This window comes from Coffea arabica, chromosome 2e (genome assembly GCF_036785885.1).
Source record: "Coffea arabica cultivar ET-39 chromosome 2e, Coffea Arabica ET-39 HiFi, whole genome shotgun sequence".
Taxonomy (NCBI): Eukaryota; Viridiplantae; Streptophyta; class Magnoliopsida; order Gentianales; family Rubiaceae; genus Coffea; species Coffea arabica.
In genome coordinates, this window is record NC_092313.1 from 10,599,291 (window position 1) to 10,622,751 (window position 23,461).

General features: G+C 36.6%; 2 protein-coding genes and 1 long non-coding RNA gene across 6 annotated transcripts; 1 reads left to right on the top strand and 2 right to left on the bottom strand.

The window, feature by feature from the left end:
- Positions 1 to 3,392: 3,392 nt before the first annotated feature.
- Positions 3,393 to 5,085, bottom strand: LOC113730888 (transcription factor MYB102). The gene is made up of 3 exons (XM_027255863.2): positions 4,811 to 5,085; positions 4,532 to 4,661; positions 3,393 to 4,442 (listed from the first exon to the last, which is right to left on the bottom strand). Exons 1-3 carry the CDS (start codon positions 4,941 to 4,943, stop codon positions 3,542 to 3,544), a joined length of 1,164 nt encoding a protein of 387 aa, XP_027111664.1. The 5' UTR covers positions 4,944 to 5,085; the 3' UTR covers positions 3,393 to 3,541.
- Positions 5,086 to 12,191: 7,106 nt separating this feature from the next.
- Positions 12,192 to 18,801, bottom strand: LOC113730889 (putative 3'(2'),5'-bisphosphate nucleotidase, mitochondrial). Of its 4 annotated transcripts, none has more exons than XM_027255866.2 (9): positions 18,434 to 18,800; positions 18,221 to 18,323; positions 16,603 to 16,705; positions 15,586 to 15,755; positions 15,023 to 15,082; positions 14,355 to 14,743; positions 13,374 to 13,452; positions 13,248 to 13,298; positions 12,192 to 12,648 (listed from the first exon to the last, which is right to left on the bottom strand). In XM_027255866.2, exons 1-9 carry the CDS (start codon positions 18,526 to 18,528, stop codon positions 12,496 to 12,498), a joined length of 1,203 nt encoding a protein of 400 aa, XP_027111667.1. In that variant the 5' UTR covers positions 18,529 to 18,800; the 3' UTR covers positions 12,192 to 12,495. The 4 variants fall into 4 exon arrangements, with proteins under 4 accessions (XP_027111667.1, XP_027111665.1, XP_027111668.1 ...); XM_027255864.2 differs by having other exon boundaries at positions 15,586 to 15,794; positions 18,434 to 18,799; XM_027255867.2 differs by having other exon boundaries at positions 12,553 to 12,697; positions 15,586 to 15,794; positions 18,434 to 18,801.
- A 2,985-nt stretch (positions 18,802 to 21,786) lies between these two features.
- On the top strand, positions 21,787 to 22,526 carry LOC140036644 (uncharacterized). Its single transcript, XR_011840208.1, has 2 exons — positions 21,787 to 22,019; positions 22,117 to 22,526. It is a non-coding gene; the product is annotated as an uncharacterized lncRNA (long non-coding RNA).
- Positions 22,527 to 23,461: the final 935 nt, after the last annotated feature.

Genomic DNA, 23,461 nt, shown 5'->3' on the forward strand with positions numbered 1-23,461 from the left:
ACATTGTTGATACATTGTATAAAATTCAGTAATATCAGGCTCTGGAGATTTGTATGACAATTTTGCACTGATGTTTTTCTTCAGTATTGGACCACTTTGGACTGAGATTGCAAGGATAAACTTGTTTATCAATGTCCAACTTTAATAATGTAAGATGTAAATATAAAATTGGCCAACAATCCAACAAAAGTCTTGCCTAACTTTAATCCCACAGTCTCAACATTGGCAACAAACGAATTAATCAATAATCAAATGCTGCTCCTCTTTTGAGCCAAAAAAGTGATCAACTTGAACATGTACGCCTGTCTAATCACCCAAGAACTTCTACGAAATGTAATGATACGATCTGTATTTAGTACACTTCTTGGCACTAGGAAACGAATCTGAATCACAGTCATGGTCATACATTACCAAGATTAATTTACCCCAAAACAACCAAACAAAACAAAAAAAACAAAAAGAAACCAAATCCCAAACCCCATGTCTCGTTTCCCGTTTCTTTTGAACACCAACTTCCTTGATCTGAACACAGTTTTCGTCTAGTGATGTACTGTCTAAGGAGCCCATATTTTCAAGAAAGTTGAGAAATCATGAAGGGGGAATTTTTTTTTTTTTTTTTTTTTTTAAAAAAACATGAGAAAGGGAAAAGACACAGACCAACTTTTGAAGTCTAGGATTTCAAAACATTTGACGGGCTTTTTCTTTGGGCGGTCGAGGAGAGAGGGACTGAAAAAGAGGGTGCGTATCTGATTGCCCCTTTGCCCTCATTTGCCCCGGTGCCCGTGGTCGGTTGATGGTCAAACATACACCAGCCGTATCACCTTAACATTAAAACCTGAGATGCTTCGACACGTTAATCCCTTAGAGATACACATCATTTTCGGTTTTTCATCAATGAAAACAACAGCATTTGTTCTAAGAAGAAAGTTGCATGATTGTGTATTTATCTTCACCGTATATATTTGACGCACAAATGACGTAGAGCTGACGGACGTGCATGGAGACTTTGATCCCCAAGAAGGGTTTGACTTAGAGTGTAGCACTTACCATTTGCAGCTCCGGATCGTACGACTAGAAGATGATTGATTGGGATTGTGGGATTTCCAATTTTGTGGTTGTTCTTCAATCTCTTTATAACTCATCAACTAGGCCACTTCTTTGTGGCAACTGTGTGTTGTGTGTGTAGACTTGACTACAATGTGTACGCACATTTCATGCAAAATGTTGGGGCCACAATGTTTTGGATCCTCGCGTAGAAACTAGCTGGATTAAGTTATTTTTGGAAAAGTACTTAGGTTCATTAAATTGGCGGAAGAAACCATTAGGGTCCATTCTACAGTATGATACAATAATTGGCTTCACTCCAATCATTTGGATGATCTGGTTCTCTTCTCTGGTGTATCAATCTCACCATTGTTTTCATCTTTGTCCATTTTCTCAACAGCTCCTTGCCCGAGAGTCGCACAAGAAAAGAAACGTCTAGAATCAGATTGGAAACCATACATGCATGCCTTATATTACTAGTCATGAGAGGCTGGGTGATTAGATAGCCTTGCTAGTCACGATTGGTTAGTGCAATTATACGACATTTTCCCAACTGATAAGTGTTGCTATACCCTAAACCACAAAAAAGAAACTTAAGCAGATAAAAGTAGCTTGTAAACACATGCATGCATGTCACGAAAAATAATTGATTGTCCTGCTACTACATAATATGTTTGTGGCCTACGTGAGGCCATACTGTCATGGTATCTGATTAATAACATGGCACGAAATGATGATTCAAATCTTCACGGCATGCATATTAATTAGCCTTGAACATACATGCGATCGTGGGATATTTCGATATGAATGAACTATAGATATCTTTTACTATCTACCTAGGGTCGATAGTTCTTTTTCTATGGTAACAAGTTTACACAGAAGAAGGGATCATCTATGCATTTGATCTCTCATTTTATCGAAACTCAAGAACTTATACGAGACATCTGTCAATTGTTTGGATTGCCATATTTTCTCAAAATATTTACGTTTTTTATGAATACATTTTTCTAATCGTCTCTTTATTTTACATGCATTGAATCGTTACAATGTTTTTTTTAACAAAAAAATTCAGAAAATAACACTCAAAACAGGACTGACCATAACCTATACTAACTTTTAGTGATTGAAGTTGCACGCAAGCACAATGATGGATATGCTAGGGGGAAAAAAGAAGGCATAAGCAGTTGAATTTGGAACTTAACAAAATGAACTTTCCCTACGTACCACGAGAGGTTTCCAGATGTACTACCAGTTCCACCAATAAACTTCGGTGAAAAGTTAAAACTGCATTGTGGGACTCGATTTCTAAATTAGGAAGCCAACCAACGAGCTTATATTCAAATCCTTGCTCCTCAATCAAATATAAATTCAAACCAAATAAGATGTCGAAGACAAATATGTAAAACTTCTTCTTCCTTTGGCATGTCTTAACAGGGATGCTTTCGTTTTAGAGGGAGGGGGTGGAAAAAATTACATGGACGACGATGCTGAACAAAAGTAGATAAGGGCCCATCTAGATTTCGTATAATTGAGCTTCCACGTGTCTGAGATGATGACGTCACCAATAGTTTGACACAGCCGCATTAATTACATGGAAGGACAAAAAATACCACAAGCGGCACGCCATGATTTGCAATAAAGCTATCTATAATAATTAAAAATCCTTTTCCTGAGTGGTCCCCACTACATTATCCACCGCTGACACTTTGACACGTGCTTTATTTAGTCAACGCTTTACATAGCCCAGCCAAGCAAGAAAATGAAAATCTTTAGTTTATTACTACGTGAACTGACAGTTATCGTACAGGTGGCGCCATGCCCTGCGACGCTCCCATTCTCCGGCCGTATCGGAGGCGGTGTCGCCGGAATCTGACTGCTGGGATCTGTGAAACACTTTCCGCTAGATTTTATCTTTCTACTTTTAGATCATGATTGGCCTTTTTGCTTAACTTCAGCAAAAGGAAAGGTCTGCATGGGAGCTTTATTGCTAAACAGAACTATTGGTTTTAATATGTTGTCGGATCATTATTGGAAAGCTTCTGGTATGATGATGGCATACGTTTCAATGTTTTTTTAAACCATGCAATTATTATTTTTTCTTACTTATGTCAACTGAACAACCTTATTTTACGTGAATGTGTGTCGTAGTAACACGTATGCAAATAAAGTAACACGCTTTTTTTTTTTTATGTTAATCCTATAGGATACATAATTACATACCAGTAACGTATAATTTCGGTAACGGACCAAAGAGTTCTTGATTTGGATTCCTCGTGTTTGTCCATCAATAAGGGAAAGACAACCATACGATAATGTTATCAACGATGAAAAAAAACCACGAAAGGACATTATACGAGAAAATTGATCAGTTAACTTGATCAGACAATTTCAACAAATTCTTAGTAGTAGGAAATTATACAAGAAAGAACAAGCTGTATGACAAACCCCCCAGAGCACTTAAAAAGGCCTCTCTAATTAATCTCCGATCCTTACAATTTTACATGAATTGATTAACATCCAAAAGCTCTGGGATTTCGTACTTCAAGATGTTGCTGCAATAGCTTTCCCTTTCGTCTTCAGTAGTGGTAGTACTGCAGCTGTTGATGTAAGTTGAATTTGATTGCAATGGTGTTGGGCTTGACGAAGGCGTCGATAAAGTTGACAAAACGGATTGGAAGCTGAAACTGTTGCTGTTGTTGGATTGGAAAGTTGAAGTAGTCTCAGATGGAGCCGTGTCCAAAACGGATTGGTTGTCGGAGCCATAGCAACCGTAATGCTGTAGAGGTACATAATAATCTTCTGAGAAATTGGGAGGCAAGAATTCGCTGTTTTGCCACTCGTTAAGTTCACAACTTTGTTGTGAATTAATGAAGTCGGAGAGATTTGCTGATGAGAATTGCTCCGCATTGGGTTGCATGAGTTGTGCTTGATCACAAGAAAATGGAACGCAGGACGTACTTGTCCTCAAGCTTGTGCCCAGGTTGTCGGATGTAGGGATATCTTGAACTGAGGTCTGAAGTTCGCTAGGCTGTATTAATGGGGGCAATTGGTTTTGCACTTGGGGGGCAGTGTAGACTACTTGATTTTCTTGAACATCATTTTGGGTCGGGATATCATGATGATTTTTCTTTTGGGAGGAGAAAAGAGAGGTGGCTAGCCTTAGGAGTTCTGGATTAACCATGGGTTGCACCCCTAATAACCTGGAAAGGTTGATTTGCTGAGATGAAGAGTAGATTGATGAGTTTAGAATTGAGGAAAGATCAAGAAGATCAAGTCGAGGACTATGAGTAACCGGATCAATTCCCATTCGAAGAAGCCTTTTCCTAATGTGTGTGTTCCAATAGTTCTTGATTTCATTGTCAGTTCTTCCTGGCAACCGAGCAGCAATTGCAGACCACCTATGGCACAAGAAATCAGTTCAATTTAAACCACAAAAGTCACAGGCCATAGAGAAAAAGAGAAAGAAAAGAAATAAACAACTTCTTACTTGTTTCCTAGTATGCTGTGCAGTTGAATAATTGTCTCTTCTTCTTCAAATGAGAATCGTCCTCTCTTGATGTCAGGCCTCAAGTAATTTGTCCAACGAAGTCGACAACTTTTTCCACATCTTTGAAGCCCTATACACAAAAGTCAAGAAAATTGGCCGCATAGGCGCCCATAAGCTTTAATACTCACAAGAATTCCTACTTCTACTATTTATCTAATTCAAATACATATGTTTAAACGAGATGCATGCTACGAAGAACAACGGAATTAGCTAGCTTACCAGCATTCTTTGGAAGTGTTCTCCAGTTTCCATAGCCATGCTTCTGAATATAATCAATAAGTTTCTGGTCTTCTTCAGGTGTCCATGGCCCCTTTTTGAGTCCATTTTTGTCACAACATGGTGATCTTCCCATGATAATATAGTTGTACAATGGTGAGATGATCGACACTGATGTGAACCTTGTTTGATTTGGGTGGAGTAGTCCGGTCGCTGAGAAACTTTTGGGAGCAGAAGAAAATGAACAGAGAGACAGAAGAGATGCAAGGTCCGTAAGGAAAATACCAAGGTATATATATAGCTGGGATGAAGGGTTAACGACAAGTCAAAGGGATTCGGTGCCGTCCTCTTTTTATCGCGAACGCGACGTGTCCCCTCTTTTCGAGAAAGTGTGAATTCAACTCCCTCTCCAACCCCCCCTCCCCCCCGCCCCCTCTCTCTTTCTCCTTCCTCTTTTCTGTGTGTGCGTGTGTGTGTGTGTGTTTTCCCTCTCTTTTCTCTTTAGACGATTAAATCATGATGCTGAATTACTAGAATCAGTTAAAAAGCCATGAAGAAAGATGGACCAGCAGACAACAAACTCTGATGTTTTAGTAAAGGTAAGCAATTGAACAAAGAAGGATTGTTCTTTAAATTTTAGATTGGAGGAGGAAGGAGCAAAGAAAAAGCATCGAGGTAAACTATGAAAAGCGATATTTTGACAGTAAATGATACACTTGTTTTATGGATTTTTTATAACTCAATTCTAAACTTAAATTATTTAATGGATTCACATTTTAACATATTTGGACACGTTTGATAGCAAAAATAAGACATCTGAATTAATTACATGACACTAAATTTTTCAAATAAAACTTGCTCTAGAAATAGGTGATAAACTATTCACTTGTCACTTAATATGATATACGCTTACTTAAATATATCAGATTTAGTACTTCATAATTCAATATATTTTAACGCATTCAAATTTCAGATTTCAATTTTATCAAATATACCATTAGTATTAAAGAAAAAAAAAACTTTGAAAAGTGACTTGTCGTCATAGTAGTAGGAAAGAATTCTCATGCACTTGTTTAGTTTACCACTAATCCACATTCATCTTATAAAAAATGCAAATAAACATTAAACTAATCAATCATAAAATCTCGTGGTAATTCTTAAATAGTTTCCTCTCACATATGATTATCTGTTTGTAAAATGTAAAGTACAACTCAGGCATTTCCATTTTCCAAGAAAAAAAAAATAAAGGAACTACAACCTAAGGTCATTTTCCAGTTGGGGCGTGAGCAATCTTGCTTCCTGGAATCAGATTAGCTGTCATCGACATGAAATAGGGACACGTATAACCCAGGGATCTCCTTACCTGGACCTTCGTGTCGCAAAAGCGGACTAAAGTCCTGCTACTTCACGGCGTTTCGTCTTTGTGCATGGCTTGAAATCAAGCCGACTTGAGCCATGTGGAATGCAGAGCCGAGCTGGTCAGGCGAGTAGGGTTTGTATATAGAGGACATTACGTATTAATCTAGGTGTTTCATACGTAATTATTACTGTATGTTAATAAATCTCAACCATTTTTACAATTAGTGGCAAAAGTTTTTTTTTTTTTTTTTTTTTTTAGCCAAATGGAAAGGCTTCGTTAGTTCAATCATACATTTTTCATGCCATAGCCTATAGAGCTTCATTGTATCTAATTCCTTGGTACGATTGTTATAATTACTCTTGGTACCCGAAGTTATGTTATATTACGCTTTGGCTCTATCATACAGGGGGATTGTTTATTATATAAAATAGTTTAGTTGATAAAACGCTTCACCTGTAACCGATAAATTACGAGTTCGAATCATCAAAGGGTAAGTAGGGAACTATCATTGATTCTCTTAAAAAAAATACAGGGGATGTTCAGCATTCCTATTTTAATCAAAAAATTTCTTGTTCAAAAAAAATCAAGAATATATGATTTGGAATCATGCGGCCGTCTAGCGTTTAGTTGGACTCATAAATGCTCATTTCATCATTTTAGACCGAGACAAAACGAAAAGGGAAATAATAATTGGATAGGGGTTTGAACGTTGAAGAGAGAGCATTCAATTCAAGGCGACAATAATAGAGTTTGGGATGTGCCGAAATATAAGCAGGAGCATTTATTGAACATGAGATTAATTACGGGAGTTGAGACCAAACAAGTTCATAAAAACTCATGGGAGGGCAAGGCTTTTTCTAACCACCGAATCTTCTCCACCGCTGTTCCCCCCCAAAAAAAAAAAAAAAAAACACAACAGCGATTAAAGGAAAAACAAAATGGGTCTAATCAGCCCCTTCAATTTTATGCCCGTGAGTGATATTCATGCATAGGGTTCTCACACCCCCAAAAAAAAAAAAAAAAAAAGTGGTACAGGGGAAGAATTTTACCTTTGCCTTCTGTAAGAAATCAAGAATCCGTGGTTGTTAACCCTAAAAAGAAGGCAAAAAAAAAAAAAAAAACATTTTTGTGGTTTTGCGGCCCCAGAACCGCTTAAATTAAATAAGGAAATGATGATTATATTTAAGTCTTGGTCAAATATGAAAAGAAATCAAGAAGTGAAAATGACATTTGATGGAAATTGTGGACGGGAAAAGAAGAGGTGATATACAGAACAAATGCAAGCAAAGTTAGGCCTATTACCCACTAATTCAACTGATGTCTTTGTCTGTTTTCAGAGATGAACAGTTTCAATTGCAAGGGCCTTCCATTTCCACATGGAGAATTGACCAAAGCAAATGAATTGCCGTCATATCTAGCATCATCCATGAAGAAATAAGATCAATTAAACATGTAGTCAACATTTCTAATTAGTAAATTAAAATGATGAAAATTTCACAGGCTCCGTACATATATAGGGAGAAAAAACTGCAATTTCTTATCATATATGAGTACTTTTTTTCTTGCAGTATAGTCTACGGCTCTATGTGAAGAAGATTAAATCTTCAACAGTATAGTATGGTCTTGAAAGAAAAATGTAGAACTTGTTAGTGATGGATGACCTTGGATGCTTGCTATTAGTGATTTATAATGTCAAACATTTTCAAATTCGATTATTGACTTTATATAGCAATCAGCATCCAAAGTATGAGTAGACTGCCAATGATTAACGAACTCCGCATGCTAGCTACATCCCCATAAATCACCTCCGCAAATTTTTGTACCCTATGACCTTCTCTGCATTCGTGTTGATCTCCCACCCTCTCCCGTCTCATTTCAGAGGTGAAATTAAGCACTGGCGGTTTGAACTTTTGAACGAGCTGGAAATTCATGAAGATCATTTCTTGAATGTATGCGTACAGACACCTGTACTCAATACATGCGCTATTGCAATTTTCGTATGTGGAGCCTTTTCCATTTTATTATTAATTATCATGATTGATAAAAAATATATATACATATATAGAGGATATGGTAGGTGAAACATCCCACACCTAGAAGCAGAGATATCAGTACTCTTCAAAGGGTTCACTTCATAATCAAAAAAAGGGCAAGAATTTTACATTATTGATATCTTGGGACGTGACATGGAAACAGAAAAAAAATGGGCATGATTAGAGTTGATGATTATATCGGCTTCTTGGCTGAAACAGTAGCTTTGTTGTGCCATGTTAGTTAGGACATCTTTTAGCCTAGCCAAGGCAAGCCAAATTCAACATTAGTATTATGAGTATTGCATTAACCTTCTGACGACTCAATCTGACCAGCATCAACTCTTCAAATTTATCTGTGATTAATTGTTCCTATTAATTTAATGAATGCTTAAGATGGAATGGAAACATTTATTATTGTCATTAAGCAGAATGCTTAGGTCCCGTTTGGATTGCATTTTTCGTCATTTTTCATGAAAAAATTACTGTAGCGATTTGATGTATGTGAGAAAAAAAGGTAATAAGGAAATGCGTTCACGGAAAATAACGAAATTTTTCTACGAAAAACAGCAATCCAAGCAAGGCCTTATATGATAAAAACCTAAAACACCTGCTACGTGGCTCTATGCAATACCCTAACAATCCCCTTCTTGGAGGGACCGCACCATGAAAAACTGGGACTCTTCAGCCCATCAAGAATGGGACACGTCTACTACACCAAGTGATGTAACATCAATGCCGTACTTTTTGAGGTCTGATTAAGAGTTATTTAGACCAAATTAAGATCCATCATTCTACTGCATTGACAAACGCAGTTGTCACTTATCAGTGTGGTAATCTTTGATTAGTGGACATCGTGTCATAGCCTTTACTTTTTCATTTCTAGCTTGATTTCTTAATTTCAGTAAAAGAATATTCAAATTCTTAATTTTATCTTTTTTTTTTTTTGACCAAATTGATTTGGAATTAATTTACAACCAATATATACTTTTGAATTGTCACTGTCGAGTTGCAGACACAAAAATCCTGGATGCACCGCACCATACGTAGAATGAAAGTTTTGATCCCATGGACCTTGGATTTTATTGATTCCATTAGTGATCTTGAGAAAATAAAGTCTGGATCAACGGAATTTTGACATTTGATCCTTTTTCTTTAAAACGAAAGCGTAGTAATCCTAGGGTACAAATCTACGGTTGTTAGGTCAAGTGATAATTAAAGAAGCTAATGTCCCTAAAACAAGATTTTGGTTCAATTCTTATAAACGGAGGAAATAAAGTCGGGAGAATCAGCCGTGAAAAGTGCTTAACAGTGCTCAATTCTGGATTCATTAGTTAGGGTCCAATACGGTGTCGAGACTCTTATAAAGTTTACGCACAGACAAAAAAAAAAAAAAAAAGAAAGAAAGAAAGAAAAAAGGAGCCCTAAGGAGGCAAGAGTCGTTTATCCTTTATTATTTAATTGAAACCTGGAAAATTAGGATGGAAAGAGAACATTTGCAAAAGAAAGTCAAACGCCTTCGCAGTTAACTGGTTACGTTTGGACGCGTATACAATATCTACATTTTATTTCTTTTCCTTTTTCCTGTGCAAAAGTAAATTCATGTGAAGCTGAGTTTGCAGAAACAGTGAAAATCATGTGCAAAAGTGTCTCATTATCGTCCGACTTTATTGCTTTGCTCAGATGGTCAAATATTATTTTATTTGTCTACTCGGATATGCTTTAGGCTCTTTTCTTATGTACAACTTTGACCAAACCCCATACAGCTTGCTTGCTTCCATGCCCTTCCTCTTCTTTCTCTGATTGAGAAAGCTGACATAAAATCTAGAAAATTTTCACTCCCTTCTATGTTTTTTTTTTCATGGAAGATTGACCTCAACGAATCAAACTATGGCAGCTAGCTATATCGCACATATTACAATTCCATAACCTTGGGCTAATGTCTCCGTGCTTGCTGTCATGATTAAGGCACTCACACCATAAAAAGAGTCGCAAATGCTTACAACCTTTTCTATAACAGAAGAGACAACAATTTGTCCAAATCCGGGATTTTCTTCCGCGATGTTATGCGTAAGTTTCCAAATCGACCGGCCTACGCATAGCATAGATATTAGGTGGAAATACATCATCTAAAAATGCAACTAGTTTCTGTTTTGAGCTGCTCAATTGCTCCCAACAAACCCTGGCTGAATTCTAAATCAAGCTCATGTAATTTTCTATTTGTTGCCATATCTCCAGTTGTGGGTGAGACTTCATGATTTGTTTAGAACTATTTTGAGGTATATGGATACTATTTCAAGAAATCCCGTGCATATTGTTTAAGCTATAGGGGTGGACGGCGGGCGTTTTCATGCATTTGACTTGGGATTCAGTCACCATTACATGTGGATGGAGTCTGTGTTAATGGAGAATACTCTAATGGGATGATCAGAACGTGGTGATATATTACAAGGAAGAAGAAGATTACCTGGCTGTAATTGAAATTCGAGACCATTCCCAGAAAAGATCAAAGATTAAATTAAAGGAGTAATGGAGGGATACGTGGGTGCTCCAAGCAAGATGATAAATAATTAAAATCTCTGGTATCATTATCTCATGGACGACATTAAACGGGAGCAAAGCGTGTCATCACAGGATTATCGTGGAAGAATGCTTAATCTACACAGTGAATTTTTTTTTATATATATATAAAAAAAAAGCTGCTAATTTTGAACAAGCTACGATGTTAGGTTGAATTCAACTGAAGCAAAAGGAACCCCAAATTTTAAACTTCTTGTGGTAAGTAATAATGGAGACTCTGATGAGAAGGGACAAATGGAAGATTTCTTATGGTATCTAATTGGCCACAAGACTAGTGAACTGTTTAATTTTTATAACACCCCAAGTAGATTACAAAATTAGATTAATTTTGCACTGTAGGAAGAGGAAATTTTAGCTTATGTAATTTTAGTATTTCATTTACGTGGCGGATGAAAAGCCAATTTTGATACTTGCTGTTTTGTCAATTGCAATATTGCAAACTTACCGTTTTTATACGAGAGCCTCGAAGATTAGGGGAGCAACAACTTGTGTCTGATGAACAAAGTATACGAGAAATATGCCATCTATATAACAAAGGCAAAGCCCGGGAAAAAGTCCGCAGAGGCTTTGCAGTAATAGATTGTTTCATCGGAAATTGCAAGCAACTTAAACTAATTTGTTACTCTTGGATGGAGTTGAAGCTCTTAGAGAGAACGTCTTGCTCTCTCATTAGACTTTCGACAGACAATAATTCAAACAAAGGACTTTTGACATTAGAACACTAAACCAAACTAATAAATACTAGTTCTTCTGTTCACTAGGAAGTTTGTTATTGACTTAAAAGCCAATTCATGGGGTTCAATTTCAAGAACTTGGACGACTAAACGCACACAAAAAGAAAAAAGGGGACAAAAAGCTTGTACTTACTACGAAAAGACGTACAGATTACCAGAAAAGGCTCTTATGTACGACAGGAGAAAACATTGACAACGAGCCTACAAACTTGAATGGCCACTGGCCATTTGATCCGGTGGTCATCACCTTAATGGTGATGCTGGAAGTCAGGGTTTCAACCCCTGCCTCCCACAAAAAATTTGCCACAATATATGGCTGGTCTTAGTTGACCATTCCCATTACCCCTTCCCTTAGATTAGATTAGAGTAGGTTATAGGACATCTATGTTGCGAAAAAAAAAAGCCTACAAACTTGAATGAGATTAGCGTCAAGTATTTGCCAAACTAATGCAAACTTTTGGAGTTGATAATGTACTCAGAGCAGCCTAGCTGGTTAGGAATAGCAACAAATGCTGGCAAATGAATATCACAAACAGCACGAAAATGAGTCTTCAAGATAGTCTAGTGGAACGGACATCTAATCCTGGTAGCTTAAGACAAGTCGAATATTCTCATTTAATAAACCATATCAATATCCAGAGAGAGAGCTATCTCGAGTTCAAAAGTGTCTGAAAATCATAGAAACAAAAAATATCTGATGAATAATATGAACGAGAGTAGCTTCAGAACCTCTTACAAATAATGAACCCTTACTACTTGCAACAACTTCCTCTGCGGTCTACAATTTTATTACATGATGATTCATAACTTCTGTCTCTGCACCAATGTACCTCAGTATGGTAAAACAAGGTATTTGGTACAATAGCAGGAATCTGAAAGAATGAAGCCATCAAGGGCACATAAATGTAGAAATCAATGTGAAACAGGCACCAAAAAAAAAAGGGAATGAAGGATGTTGTCAAAAGAGGTCTCAAGTGCCTTGTACTATGAATCCACCAATGAACCTGATGATATGATCTCTAGTATAGCTTGGTGTAAGCTGTCGTTTGTCACAAGAACACCACCTGACGGAAATATGATTCTCCTTTTGACTTGATCTGCTGCAAAATCAAGTTCACTCCCTCTCCAGTCAGTCACCTGTTAACAAGCCAATCCTTTTCCATCTTTCACCAGCAATAAAGTAGAACTGTATAAAATGCAGATTTATACTTGTGGACCTATGAATTCTGCATCAGGAAAATAACCAACTTTTCTTCTGTATAGCACATAATCAAATGAAAGAGAATAAAAGCTTCTTTCCAAGCGTACAAGTAGACTACCTTAATTGACAAAGATACTACCATATTGGCATAAAACAACAGCAAAAGGTAGGAAAAGTTGAAGGTCCCAAGTACAACCTCAACAAAGCAGCCCACACTGAGGCTAATGGAAAATAAAAAGATAGTTCGCTTTAAATGTTTGCCATGCATTTGCATGTCCGTTCTCCTGGTGCATGTATGCAGCAGAACTAAGTTTCAGGTTTCAATCCCTTCTGTATCTTTTCAAAATTTTCCCCTTTTTTTTTAAAATAAATAAATAAGAACGTTGTTCCACTATATGCTGCAACAGATTCATTCAAATACAATCACCAATGTAGATTTCACAATCTTTCAGGTGCGGAGTTTCATGAATTAGCTATTCAATCCAATGGGGTAAACTAGTACACACGGACAAAGAAATGAAGTTGGGTAGTGTACCTTTCCCCCTGCTTCATGGACACAAATAATACCAACTGCATGATCCCAAGCCTGCATTTTGAATGTAACGACATCAATGATGTTACTGAAATCACTCTTAACAATGGCTTGAAGCTGTTGTAATACCTTTATAACTTTTCCAGCTTTTGCACCTTGGATGAAAACAGATGCCCTCCCTGAAGCCACCATCAGATACTTGCACAAACTGTACACAGGAAATAAAGACCATCTGTTTAACTATGAAATTATCATTAAACATCTCATCAAATTGTTTACACATTCTACTCATCTTTTTATTTTTCTGGAATAGATTTGAAGAACTCACTGAACTGAGGAGAATATACAAGTGTAGAGGTTATTTGATCACTAAAGGGACAACAAAGAAGGTTGAATTAGATTATGTGCCATGTTTTATTGACAACTCCAGATTGCCCACAGAAACAGAGAAACCAGGGGAATATGCATTGGACGGATGAGGACAGAGAAAAACACGTCTGACACTAGAAAACTGGACAAAGAAGTAAAGATCTTGTGGTGCCATTGTGAAATTCTCATGCTTGAGATTGATTGTGACATCTGACAGAACCCCAAGGAATAGGGAAAAGACTATGGTGAGATGTATGAAACGGTCAAAGAACAGAACAAAGAATGATGGTAGATTATATATAGCACTTGATATAACGGACCACAAGTAAATGATGCTGCGCAAAATTTTTGTTACATCACAGATCCATATTATCCTTGAGAAAACGCTACTTCAGGTTGGAAATGGTGTAGTGGAGCTCACAGCAGAACAATCAGACCAAGGATTGACAAGGCAAGGGAAAATTCCAAGATCTGATGCACTGAGTTCTTTCGAGGTAGACATAGAACTAGGCATTTTAGTGGAACATTAGCAAACTAACTAGCGTCTGAAATGAAAGTACATGCCGAACCTTCTGATACATCCAATAAAATTATAAGATATCCAAAAAGAAGACATGAGAATTTGCTCCCCGCTCATCCAATGACAGGATAAAACCAATTGAGTTCACAGCTTTAAGCTATTTCAAGTAAATCAAATAATTGAAGAATGCCATTCTAATAATCCATGAGATAAAATCAAACCTTCCACAGCAAGCAGGTAGAAGGAGAACCTCCTTACTCCCAACATACTCAGCTTCAGTTGTTGCATTATATAAAAGCGATAATGGCAGTGACTCCCATGTTTGACTATCAGGAATACAAAAGCGTGCTTCATGAACTATTTGACAATCATCAACAAAGCATCTGATCCAATTATCTAGTAATCCACCCATCATATTGGTTGTTTCCCACAAAGTGTTTCTCCATGTTCCACACCCTATGTGTGAGATCATAATTATTCCAGACATGGAGACAGCATTTTCATTTTCCTGGTTTTTTGAGCTAGACTTGTCAGGGTGGCTCTCCTGCCAGTTAGGGCAGCCCATGACTCCTAAAACAATCTCTCCATCAACTACAAGAGCCAAGCCTACCTGAAAATTCAGTTCACGTGCTTACCTCAATTTGAAAAAGAGAACAATTGAAATAATTGGAAATTCTACTCCAAGTGATTGCGAGCGTATAAACTATTCGAATTGGCACGAAAAATGCATAAAGGTAGGTGCTACTAAGAAAGTGAAGTCAAAGAGTTGACTATTTATATCTTGCACAGAAAATACATTAGCAGAACACTGGATTGTAAGCAACCCTACTATTATCTATAAGATATTGTCTCAATAGATGGAGAACCACTCAAGCAAAGCACAACTTACCACATAAAGAGCCTCACTACCTCTTACAAATCCTCTGGTACCATCTATGGGATCCAATACCTAAATCATGTCATTGACAGTAATCATTAGGAGAAGGCTATGAGAAAGAAACTGTAACATCAAATGTAAAACGACATTCATATCATTTTCACGTGCAGGGAAGTAATTGGATATGTTATACACATTTCAACATTGTCAGAGGATCTGCCATCAATCACACATGCAGAGAGACACAAGGACAAATTAACTGATATATAGGGAGTTAAAGGCTCAGGTTAACAGCTAAAGAGAAGCTCGGCAGCCAATTCTATTATTTCAGCCTTAAACACTATTTAAATACCAATTTTCTCCTTCCTCAAGCCAACTCTGGTTTATAACTACCTCTATCTTCTGTCTAAAAGTTTTCACTCAGTTCTGATTTTTGTTTTAAATATGTTATACACATTTTCGAGAACAATCTCGTCGGCAAAACAAAACAATGAAAAGCATAACAGCTATTTATAGGATCAACATAGCTGTTCTGGGTTCATTGAATAAGAGTTTAAAAAGTCAAAATAACTCACCCAATAAGTGGCTGGTTTAGGTCCAAAAGCATAGGCATCCTTGCCCCCTCGGTCAATTGCCTCTAAAACATCATCTTGTGTCAGTTTATCTCTGGAAGTTGCTCTATCAGCAAGCACATCAACCACAGCATCAACCAGATTGTTTGTATGCAGAAACATGGAGTCCTCTTCTGCTACCAGAGGAATAGAAGGAAATAATTTGCTCATTTCTACAAAAGCAAGGGGATAAAAAGTCATAAATACCAGATAGAGAGGAGCAGTTGACGTAAATCATTTTCCATGGACAAACACGAAGTTTCTGTTTCAAGATTTATTGTATAACTCAACAAATTTGTTTAAAAATGAGTTTCCAGAACTGGCTCCCTGAAAATCTTACTTTAAATGAAGCAAGTCATGAAGCATAAACAGTGCTAAACCCAATAAAGCAGACGGAATCTGTTATTCATCACTATGCAAGTCTTTGTGATTCTATGATTAGCTGTAGCACTACGCCCAATTCTCTTGTCAATGCAGTGCAGTAACAATGATGTATCCAATAAAAGAAATTTGGCAAAAGTCACTTTATTAGTCACCTAGGCATTTATAACATGGACTAAAATGTTAAAAGGATGGGCTAAAGAAGTTTCAATGACTAACAAAAGGAAGCTCTGAGTAATCTTGTACACCATTCGTGAATGCAGCCTTTGGAAAACTCATACTCCTATGTGTACTGAAGACAGTTTTCAATCGGGTCAGAAGGTTGTAAAGTACATATCTTCTTGCAATATATCTCATGACTCTAATGTGGACAGAGTACATATTTGTTGTACTCAGCACCAGAACCACAAACTCACAAGAATTGTGAAGTGCAGTACTGCACCAAAACTCGCAAACTTTTATATAACAACTAAAACTTTAGATCTGCTATAGATGCAATATCCTGTTAAAAAGACGAATGTGGTACTCATGCAAAGGAGCTTAGTAAAATGCAATAATTTCACCACCATGGGTGGAGGGCAGGAGAAAAGACATTATTACCTAAGCTAACAAGAGCCTGCACCCCAAAATCTGCAATTGTCACAGGGGTTTGATCGTTTTTCTCGAGGATACTTCCATCACTCGAGAACAAAGATTTTTTCACCTAAACGATTTGACACAATCCCATGTTCTCAATAAAAACAAAAATGTAAATCATTTTTTTTTTGCACCAATAGAACCAACTGCTAACTTGACGAATGAACTTATAACAAAAATAATCAAGATAAGTACTGTATTTTTTTTCTGGGCTCATGATGTCAAGAAATCATAAAATGATAAAATAGATAAACTAGTTTGAAAAGAGATGCGTATTTCCAGAAAAGATTTGAAACTAAATTTTTTTCTACGGAAGGATCCATTTGACCGTGATATTGAACACATGATTTTCCATGCACTTTCTTCAACTAGTTATTTTATTATCTCACAAATACGCTTGTGTCCGAAATGCAACAGTGAAACTTTTTTGTAAAACTCTTCTAAGAAATACCATCCAAAAGTAACCTAAATTTTGGGGAAAAAAATTAATATTCTGCTCCAAAGCTTTAATTACACTATCCATAGTATAAATAACAATGAAGCTATGAAAGCAAAAATGAAGTCTTAGGGTCCGTTTGTTTCGGGTGAAAATGTTTTCCAGGAAAATATTTTCCTAATTTCCCGTGTTTGGTTGCACAAAAGTTACTGAAAACATTTTCCTATGTAAAATATTTTCACTCATCTTATGGAAAATAACTTCCCTTCCAAACTTACTGAAGTTGTTTTCCGAAATGCATGCATCCCGCCTGTAGTATGTTCTAAACTTACTGAAAACATCTTGTAGCATGTTCTTTTTTTTTTAGTGTAAACAGGAGGACTCGAACCCAAGACCTCTTCCTTACACTCCCTCCCCCGTACCACCCAACCCAACCCAACCCTCCCCCTAGTATATTCAAAATAAAAAAAAAACCTCATCCTACTCATCCTATGCTAGTAATTAATTATGTATAATAGGAACATTCTTTTCTAGAGAAACTTTCAACAGTGAGAGTGCAAGATATATGTCACAATAAGCATTGCATTTGATTGATATTTGACACTAAATGACCAGCAATTTGTTTATTGCTTAAGAAGATATTTTTTATTCATATATACATTTCTCCAAGATTTTTTAAAGTTAAACAATGAGATAAATTTTCTTATTTTGCATGGGAAAAAACATGTAGTTATAATGTGTAGAAAGTAAAGATAGAGATAAAAGTGAAAATATTTCAAAAGTTAAACAAACACCAGAAAAATAAAGTAAGAAAATATTTTCAATAAGCTAACCAAACACCTGAAAATGATGAAAGAGAAATGATTTTCATGAAAAATTACTTCCACGGAAAATATTTTTCCAAGGAAAACATTTTACTTCCAACCAAACAGACCCTTAATTTTGTCTCAATAAATTAAATACCTGGAAAAAATAGGTTCACAAATTGAATATGAATATCTCAGCTAGCAAAATGAAAAACAGTAATCATATACAAGCATCCGAAAATTAAAGAAAGGTAGGGAAAGTAAAGGTCATATTACTATAAAATAAAGACCATAGTTATTAAAATTGAAAAAAAAAAAAAAAAAGAGTTGCAGAGATTACATGGACGCAGAGACGACAAGCTCTCTCGACGACGTCGACTGCAGCTTCAAGATGCTTGTAGTACACTGCTTTCTCCTCCGAGAAAGGTAGACTCAAGCTCGACCTGATGAAGGTAAAATTCCAAAATGTAATTTAATTCACAGAATTAACTCTGAAAATCTAGAATATGTGACAAATTTCATAAATGAGAAAAGGAGAGTGGTGATATTAAACCTGACTGTGAAAGAGCGTCGACGAAGAGGTGCAGGGAAGTTAAGGTGAGGATTAGCCGTAGGTAATCGGGAGATTGAGTAGCGGAGGAGATCCATGAGGTGCCTCAATTACAAGAAAGATGGTTTTGGATTTTATTTTGCCTTTAATTGGTGCCCCGCCGGTGATGTACAACACCTGATGCCCGCGTTAGTTGAATTATTGGCGGAGGTTTACTCAGGATAGGAGTCGCAGCTCGGGCGAGGACGGCCAGTTTGTGTCTGTTGGTTGGTGTCCGGACTTTTTCAGACTTCAATAAATCTAAAGCATTTTTTGGCTTTTGCATTCGAGTAATTCAATGGTTTGGATCGGTGTACAGTTTAAACCAAGGGTCTGTTTTGTACCCTTGTTTTTGTCCATTTTAGACAAAAGATCCGTGTTGCTTAGGTGTTTTTGGACACGAGAGCAGATCCTCCGTCCAATTTTTTGTGTCCAATTTCCTGTCCAATGTGAAACTACGTAGTTTCATTTATTACATCTATTGGTGTGGCAACTAAAAATAGGTGGCTGTTTGGCTGCCTTATATTTCTTTTTCTTTCTAACGGCCCTATCAAATAATTTCCATTCACCGTGAATTCCTCCAAAGCAAAACCACTACATATTTCTTGTTGCCAACGTCACCACTACATGAAAGCGAAGTTTGTTCGACTAACATCAATCTTTAGTGTATGATGGGGGATGAACGTTGATTGCATCTAAAAATTCTCACCGTGAGTGTTTCAATGTCCTAATGCATTCCATTTCTTCCTTGTTAAAAATTGCTTTGTTGAAGAACTTCCTTCGTCTTCTAGGCGGAAAATGGTGGCAACAGGTTTTGGGAATTATAACAGTAGCAATAGGATTTTGGGAATTGTAACAAAGTTATGTAAACAAAAGAAATCCAAAAAAGAAGAAAGAAAAAGAAGTATAAGGCAACCAAACAGCCATCTATTTTTAGTTGCCACATCAGCAGATGTAATAAGTGAAACTACGTAGTTTCACATTGGACAGGAAATTGGACACAAAAAATTGGACAGAGGATCTGCACTCGTGTTTTTGAGTGCATTTCTAAAAAAATTTATATTTATGTATGTAAAAAAACTTTTACGGTAGATGATTAGATATTTTTAATGTGTTTTTAGAAATGTATATTATGATACTTTTAAAATTAAAATTTTTGAAATATTTTTTAAAAATTAAAATTTTTGAAATATTTTTTAAAAATTAAAAATAACATCATCCACTACTACTATCAATGATCACCACCACCATTCTCCTTCCTCCCTCCCTTTTTTCTCTTCCTTCTTTATTCCTCCTCCATTTTCCTCTTCCTCTCTTCCCCTCCTTTCTCTTCTTCCTCTCCCTTCCCTTCCCCCTCTCCCCTAGTCACACCCCATCTCCTTCTCCCTCTCCCTAGAGTCGCTCCCTCCCCCTCCATCTCAAATTTGTTGGGGGAAAGGGAATTAAGGGGAGAGGAGGAAGAGAAAGAGAGAGGAGAAGGACTGAGGAAAAAGAGGGAGGAGAAGCGGTGGCGGAGGTGTTCGCGAAGAAATGAGGAGGCGAGGGGTGGTAGTGGGTGGAAGAAAAAATGTGATAGGTTTTTTATTTTTATTTTTTAATTTTTGTAGTTTTATTTTAGATTGTGTGTGTTTTTTGAGTTGTTACTGTAAATTTTACAAACAAAAGTAGTTTTTGAAAAAACAAAAGTGCAATCCAACCAAAGTTTTTCTCCAACTTTTGCTACAATAACTTGTAAAAACAAATCATTGGGTTGGTCCAATGGTCAAGGGAGGACTTTTAAGGTTCTCTTTACTATTAAGTTCAAGATTCCAAGGTGGAAGGTTAAAAAAGAGAAAAACTTATAAAAACGCCATTCAAGTCATATAAAAACACACTCATTTCCCTTTTCTACCACCAACTTCTCTAATAATTTCCACTTCAACCCACCTCTGTACTTCCCTTAACGAACAACCATTGTTGCTGTCATCGCCACCTTTCCCCTATTGTTTTTTTCCTCCCTTCCTCTCATTCTTCTTCCCTCTCTTTTCCTCTCTTCTTCTCTTCTTTTTTTCAAAAGGGAAAGGGGAGGGGGGCAGGAGGAAAGGGAAAGGGAAAGGAAAGGGGAAAAAGGGAAAGGAGGAGATGAGGAGAAGGGAAGAGAGATGCGGAAGAGATTGAGAGGTGAGAGAGGAAAAAAAAAAGAGGAGTGAGGTGTCAGCTGCAGCCAGTGGTGGGGGGAGATAGGAGGAAGAGCAATGGTGGTGCAAGGAGGAATAAGAAGAGAGGAAATAAAGGAGAAAAAAAGAAAGAAAAAATAAAAGGGAAAAAGGAAAAAAAGAAACTTTTTCTCCAAATCCTCAAATACATAGAAGTTTATCTATAATTTCTATAATAAATTACAATAAAATTTTATACAAACTCTTAAAAAAAAAAAAAAACTCCATCAAAGTGGGCTAGATCCATTACAACAGATTTAGCCTTAGCTATGGAGAAGGAAATTACAGTTTTGATACCAAACATTTGGCATATGATCATTTTTAATTTCTAAAGTTTGGATAAAAGCAAATGTAATTCAAAATGTTGCGATTTTTAGGCACATTTAGTCCTAATGATTGATTTTTATCAATTACTACAAGAATCTAATCATGTGCCAGCAACTAAATTTTTAAAAAATCAATATAAAAAATTGCTGGTCATGATCTGTAATAAAAATTGACTAATTACTCATATGCTAGTCATGTAAGTGACTAGTTTTAACCTAATTTGTTTTTCATCAACTGAATTTTTACATTTTTGGGTTAAAGATTTATTATTCACATCATTATTATGCGATTAATTAGTCCTATTTTAGTATAAATTAAGGTCAACAATATTTTTCAACTTTTCTAATTATTTTAAGAAAATTAGTTAGTGCGATAACAACATGTAATTAGATTTCGATAGCAATTGATAAAAATAAGTCAATAATACTAAATGTATTTAGATATTAAAACATTTGGAACTTCATTTACATTCTTTCAAACTTTAAGAACTAAGAGTGCTCATGCTCCAAATATTTGGCATCAAAATTACAATATCGAGAAAAAAATCATCAATTTGCAAATGCTCTGTTCCCTTTTGGTAAGAAATGAAAATCAAATTGACTTGACCTCTCCTTGTGATTGACAGATTATTGCACGGGGCGCCGTTTATCCAATACTCAGGCAGCGGTGCTGAACTTTTTTCCAACAATCGCATGTGTCGACATGGATATCCGTTGAACCACTCAAATCTAATCCGGATATGCTTGAGGAGCCCACTTCCTGGACAAATCATTGATTAATTGCCATCCATGTGGATAAGTTTCGAAACAAATCTCCTTCCAAGTGTGTGTGACGTGGAAATATCAAATACACTTTCTATTAATTATCTTGTTACTATTAAAAATAAGAGGTTGTTTCCCATCAAGACCCCAGTGTTTGCTTGTCGAGTTTTCTGTTGCTGGAATGTGTTCTCCATAACCTTCATGTTACGCCGCAAAAGATCTATTCCGCAAGGTGTATTGACAAAGTAAAAACTAAAACCGAAATAGGTATCATGCTAATTTCATTAAACGACTAGATCATTATCTTGCTATTAAAGATACTTCTAAACATTAACACCCAGCTGGGGCGTGCAAATTACTGCAGGAAACTCCGCCCAAGGTAAATACAAGGCTCAAGCCTGACTCAGCAGCCCCCGGTTTGCCCGTCTCACAGAGCCGGTTGCTTGACTACAAACCTCCCTCGGTGGACACTAGCTTCCAAGAATCCATCAAATCACATAAATCATCCTTTCACTTATCCCATATGAATTCATCCCAATATATAAACCCTTCAATACGGCTGAAACAAAAGGAGTCGTCAAATTCCCTTCCATGCACAACCATTAATTGTGAGAAGTTTGGTGAGTTTTGCTCATATTTTGAGTAGGGTGGTGTACCAGGCAGGAATGAGGGCGGTGCAGGGGATGAAAGAGCAGGCATCAAAGTACGATTCTGCTGTCAAGACTTTGAAGGATTCCACTTGTGGTTCATCATCAAGGCACTACTCAAGGAAGGTCTCTGCAGGTGCCCTTGATTCTTCAACTATTAACAAGGTTGCTGCCAAGACTGACAAGCTGAAACAAGCTGAAGAATCTCTTCGGACGGTCATGTTCTTAAGCTGTTGGGGTCCTAATTAACCATATTTCTCTTCTTCTAGAATTTATTTGTTTTTTTTTCTTTTTTTTTCATGTTTTTGTTTTGCTGGAGTAGAGCGTAATATGAAACAGCAAGTAACGTTAAAATTGTTGCTTGCTCCTGTACATAACCAACATATAACCAAAACTTGTAATAAAGTTGGAGTCAGTTTCTGTGTGCTTGGACCGTCCCCCAATGTTTTCCTGCTATGGTTTGTGCAAATCGGACAAGTCATAATTTCATGACCATGTTGCAACTTTTCTCTTAAATTTCTAAAAAAAACACTAATTTGGTATATGCTATCAATATATATAATATAAATGTATGATATATATAATTAAAATTAAAATTAATTAATATAATACATCCAATAGTAATAATAATAATAATATATATATATATATATCGTCAATATATACAAAATTAATCTAAAATAAATGTGATACTTTGGTCTTTTGTTCAGGATAGAAATGAAAATGCCGTACTTGTGGGCTAATTGATTAGAATATAGGTGTAAAAAAAAAAATTCAGACACTTGCGGGTCTGACAGGGGTTCGGTATATATCTATGGGTGCCGGGCTGACAGAGCCCGGCACCCGACACCAAACAATTTTTTTTTTTTTATAAAAGACACATGTGTCAGCCCGGCACCTGACAAAGACTGCAAATGCTGGCTGCCGGGCACTCTCTGCCCGGCAGCCAGTCAAATTGTTAAAAAAAAAAATCGGCAGGCTTCAAAAAAAAAAGCTGGCTAGCCCTCCTTGTCCCTTGGCTTCGCTTTTCTCATGGCCACCAGTTTTTTATTCCGTCCCACA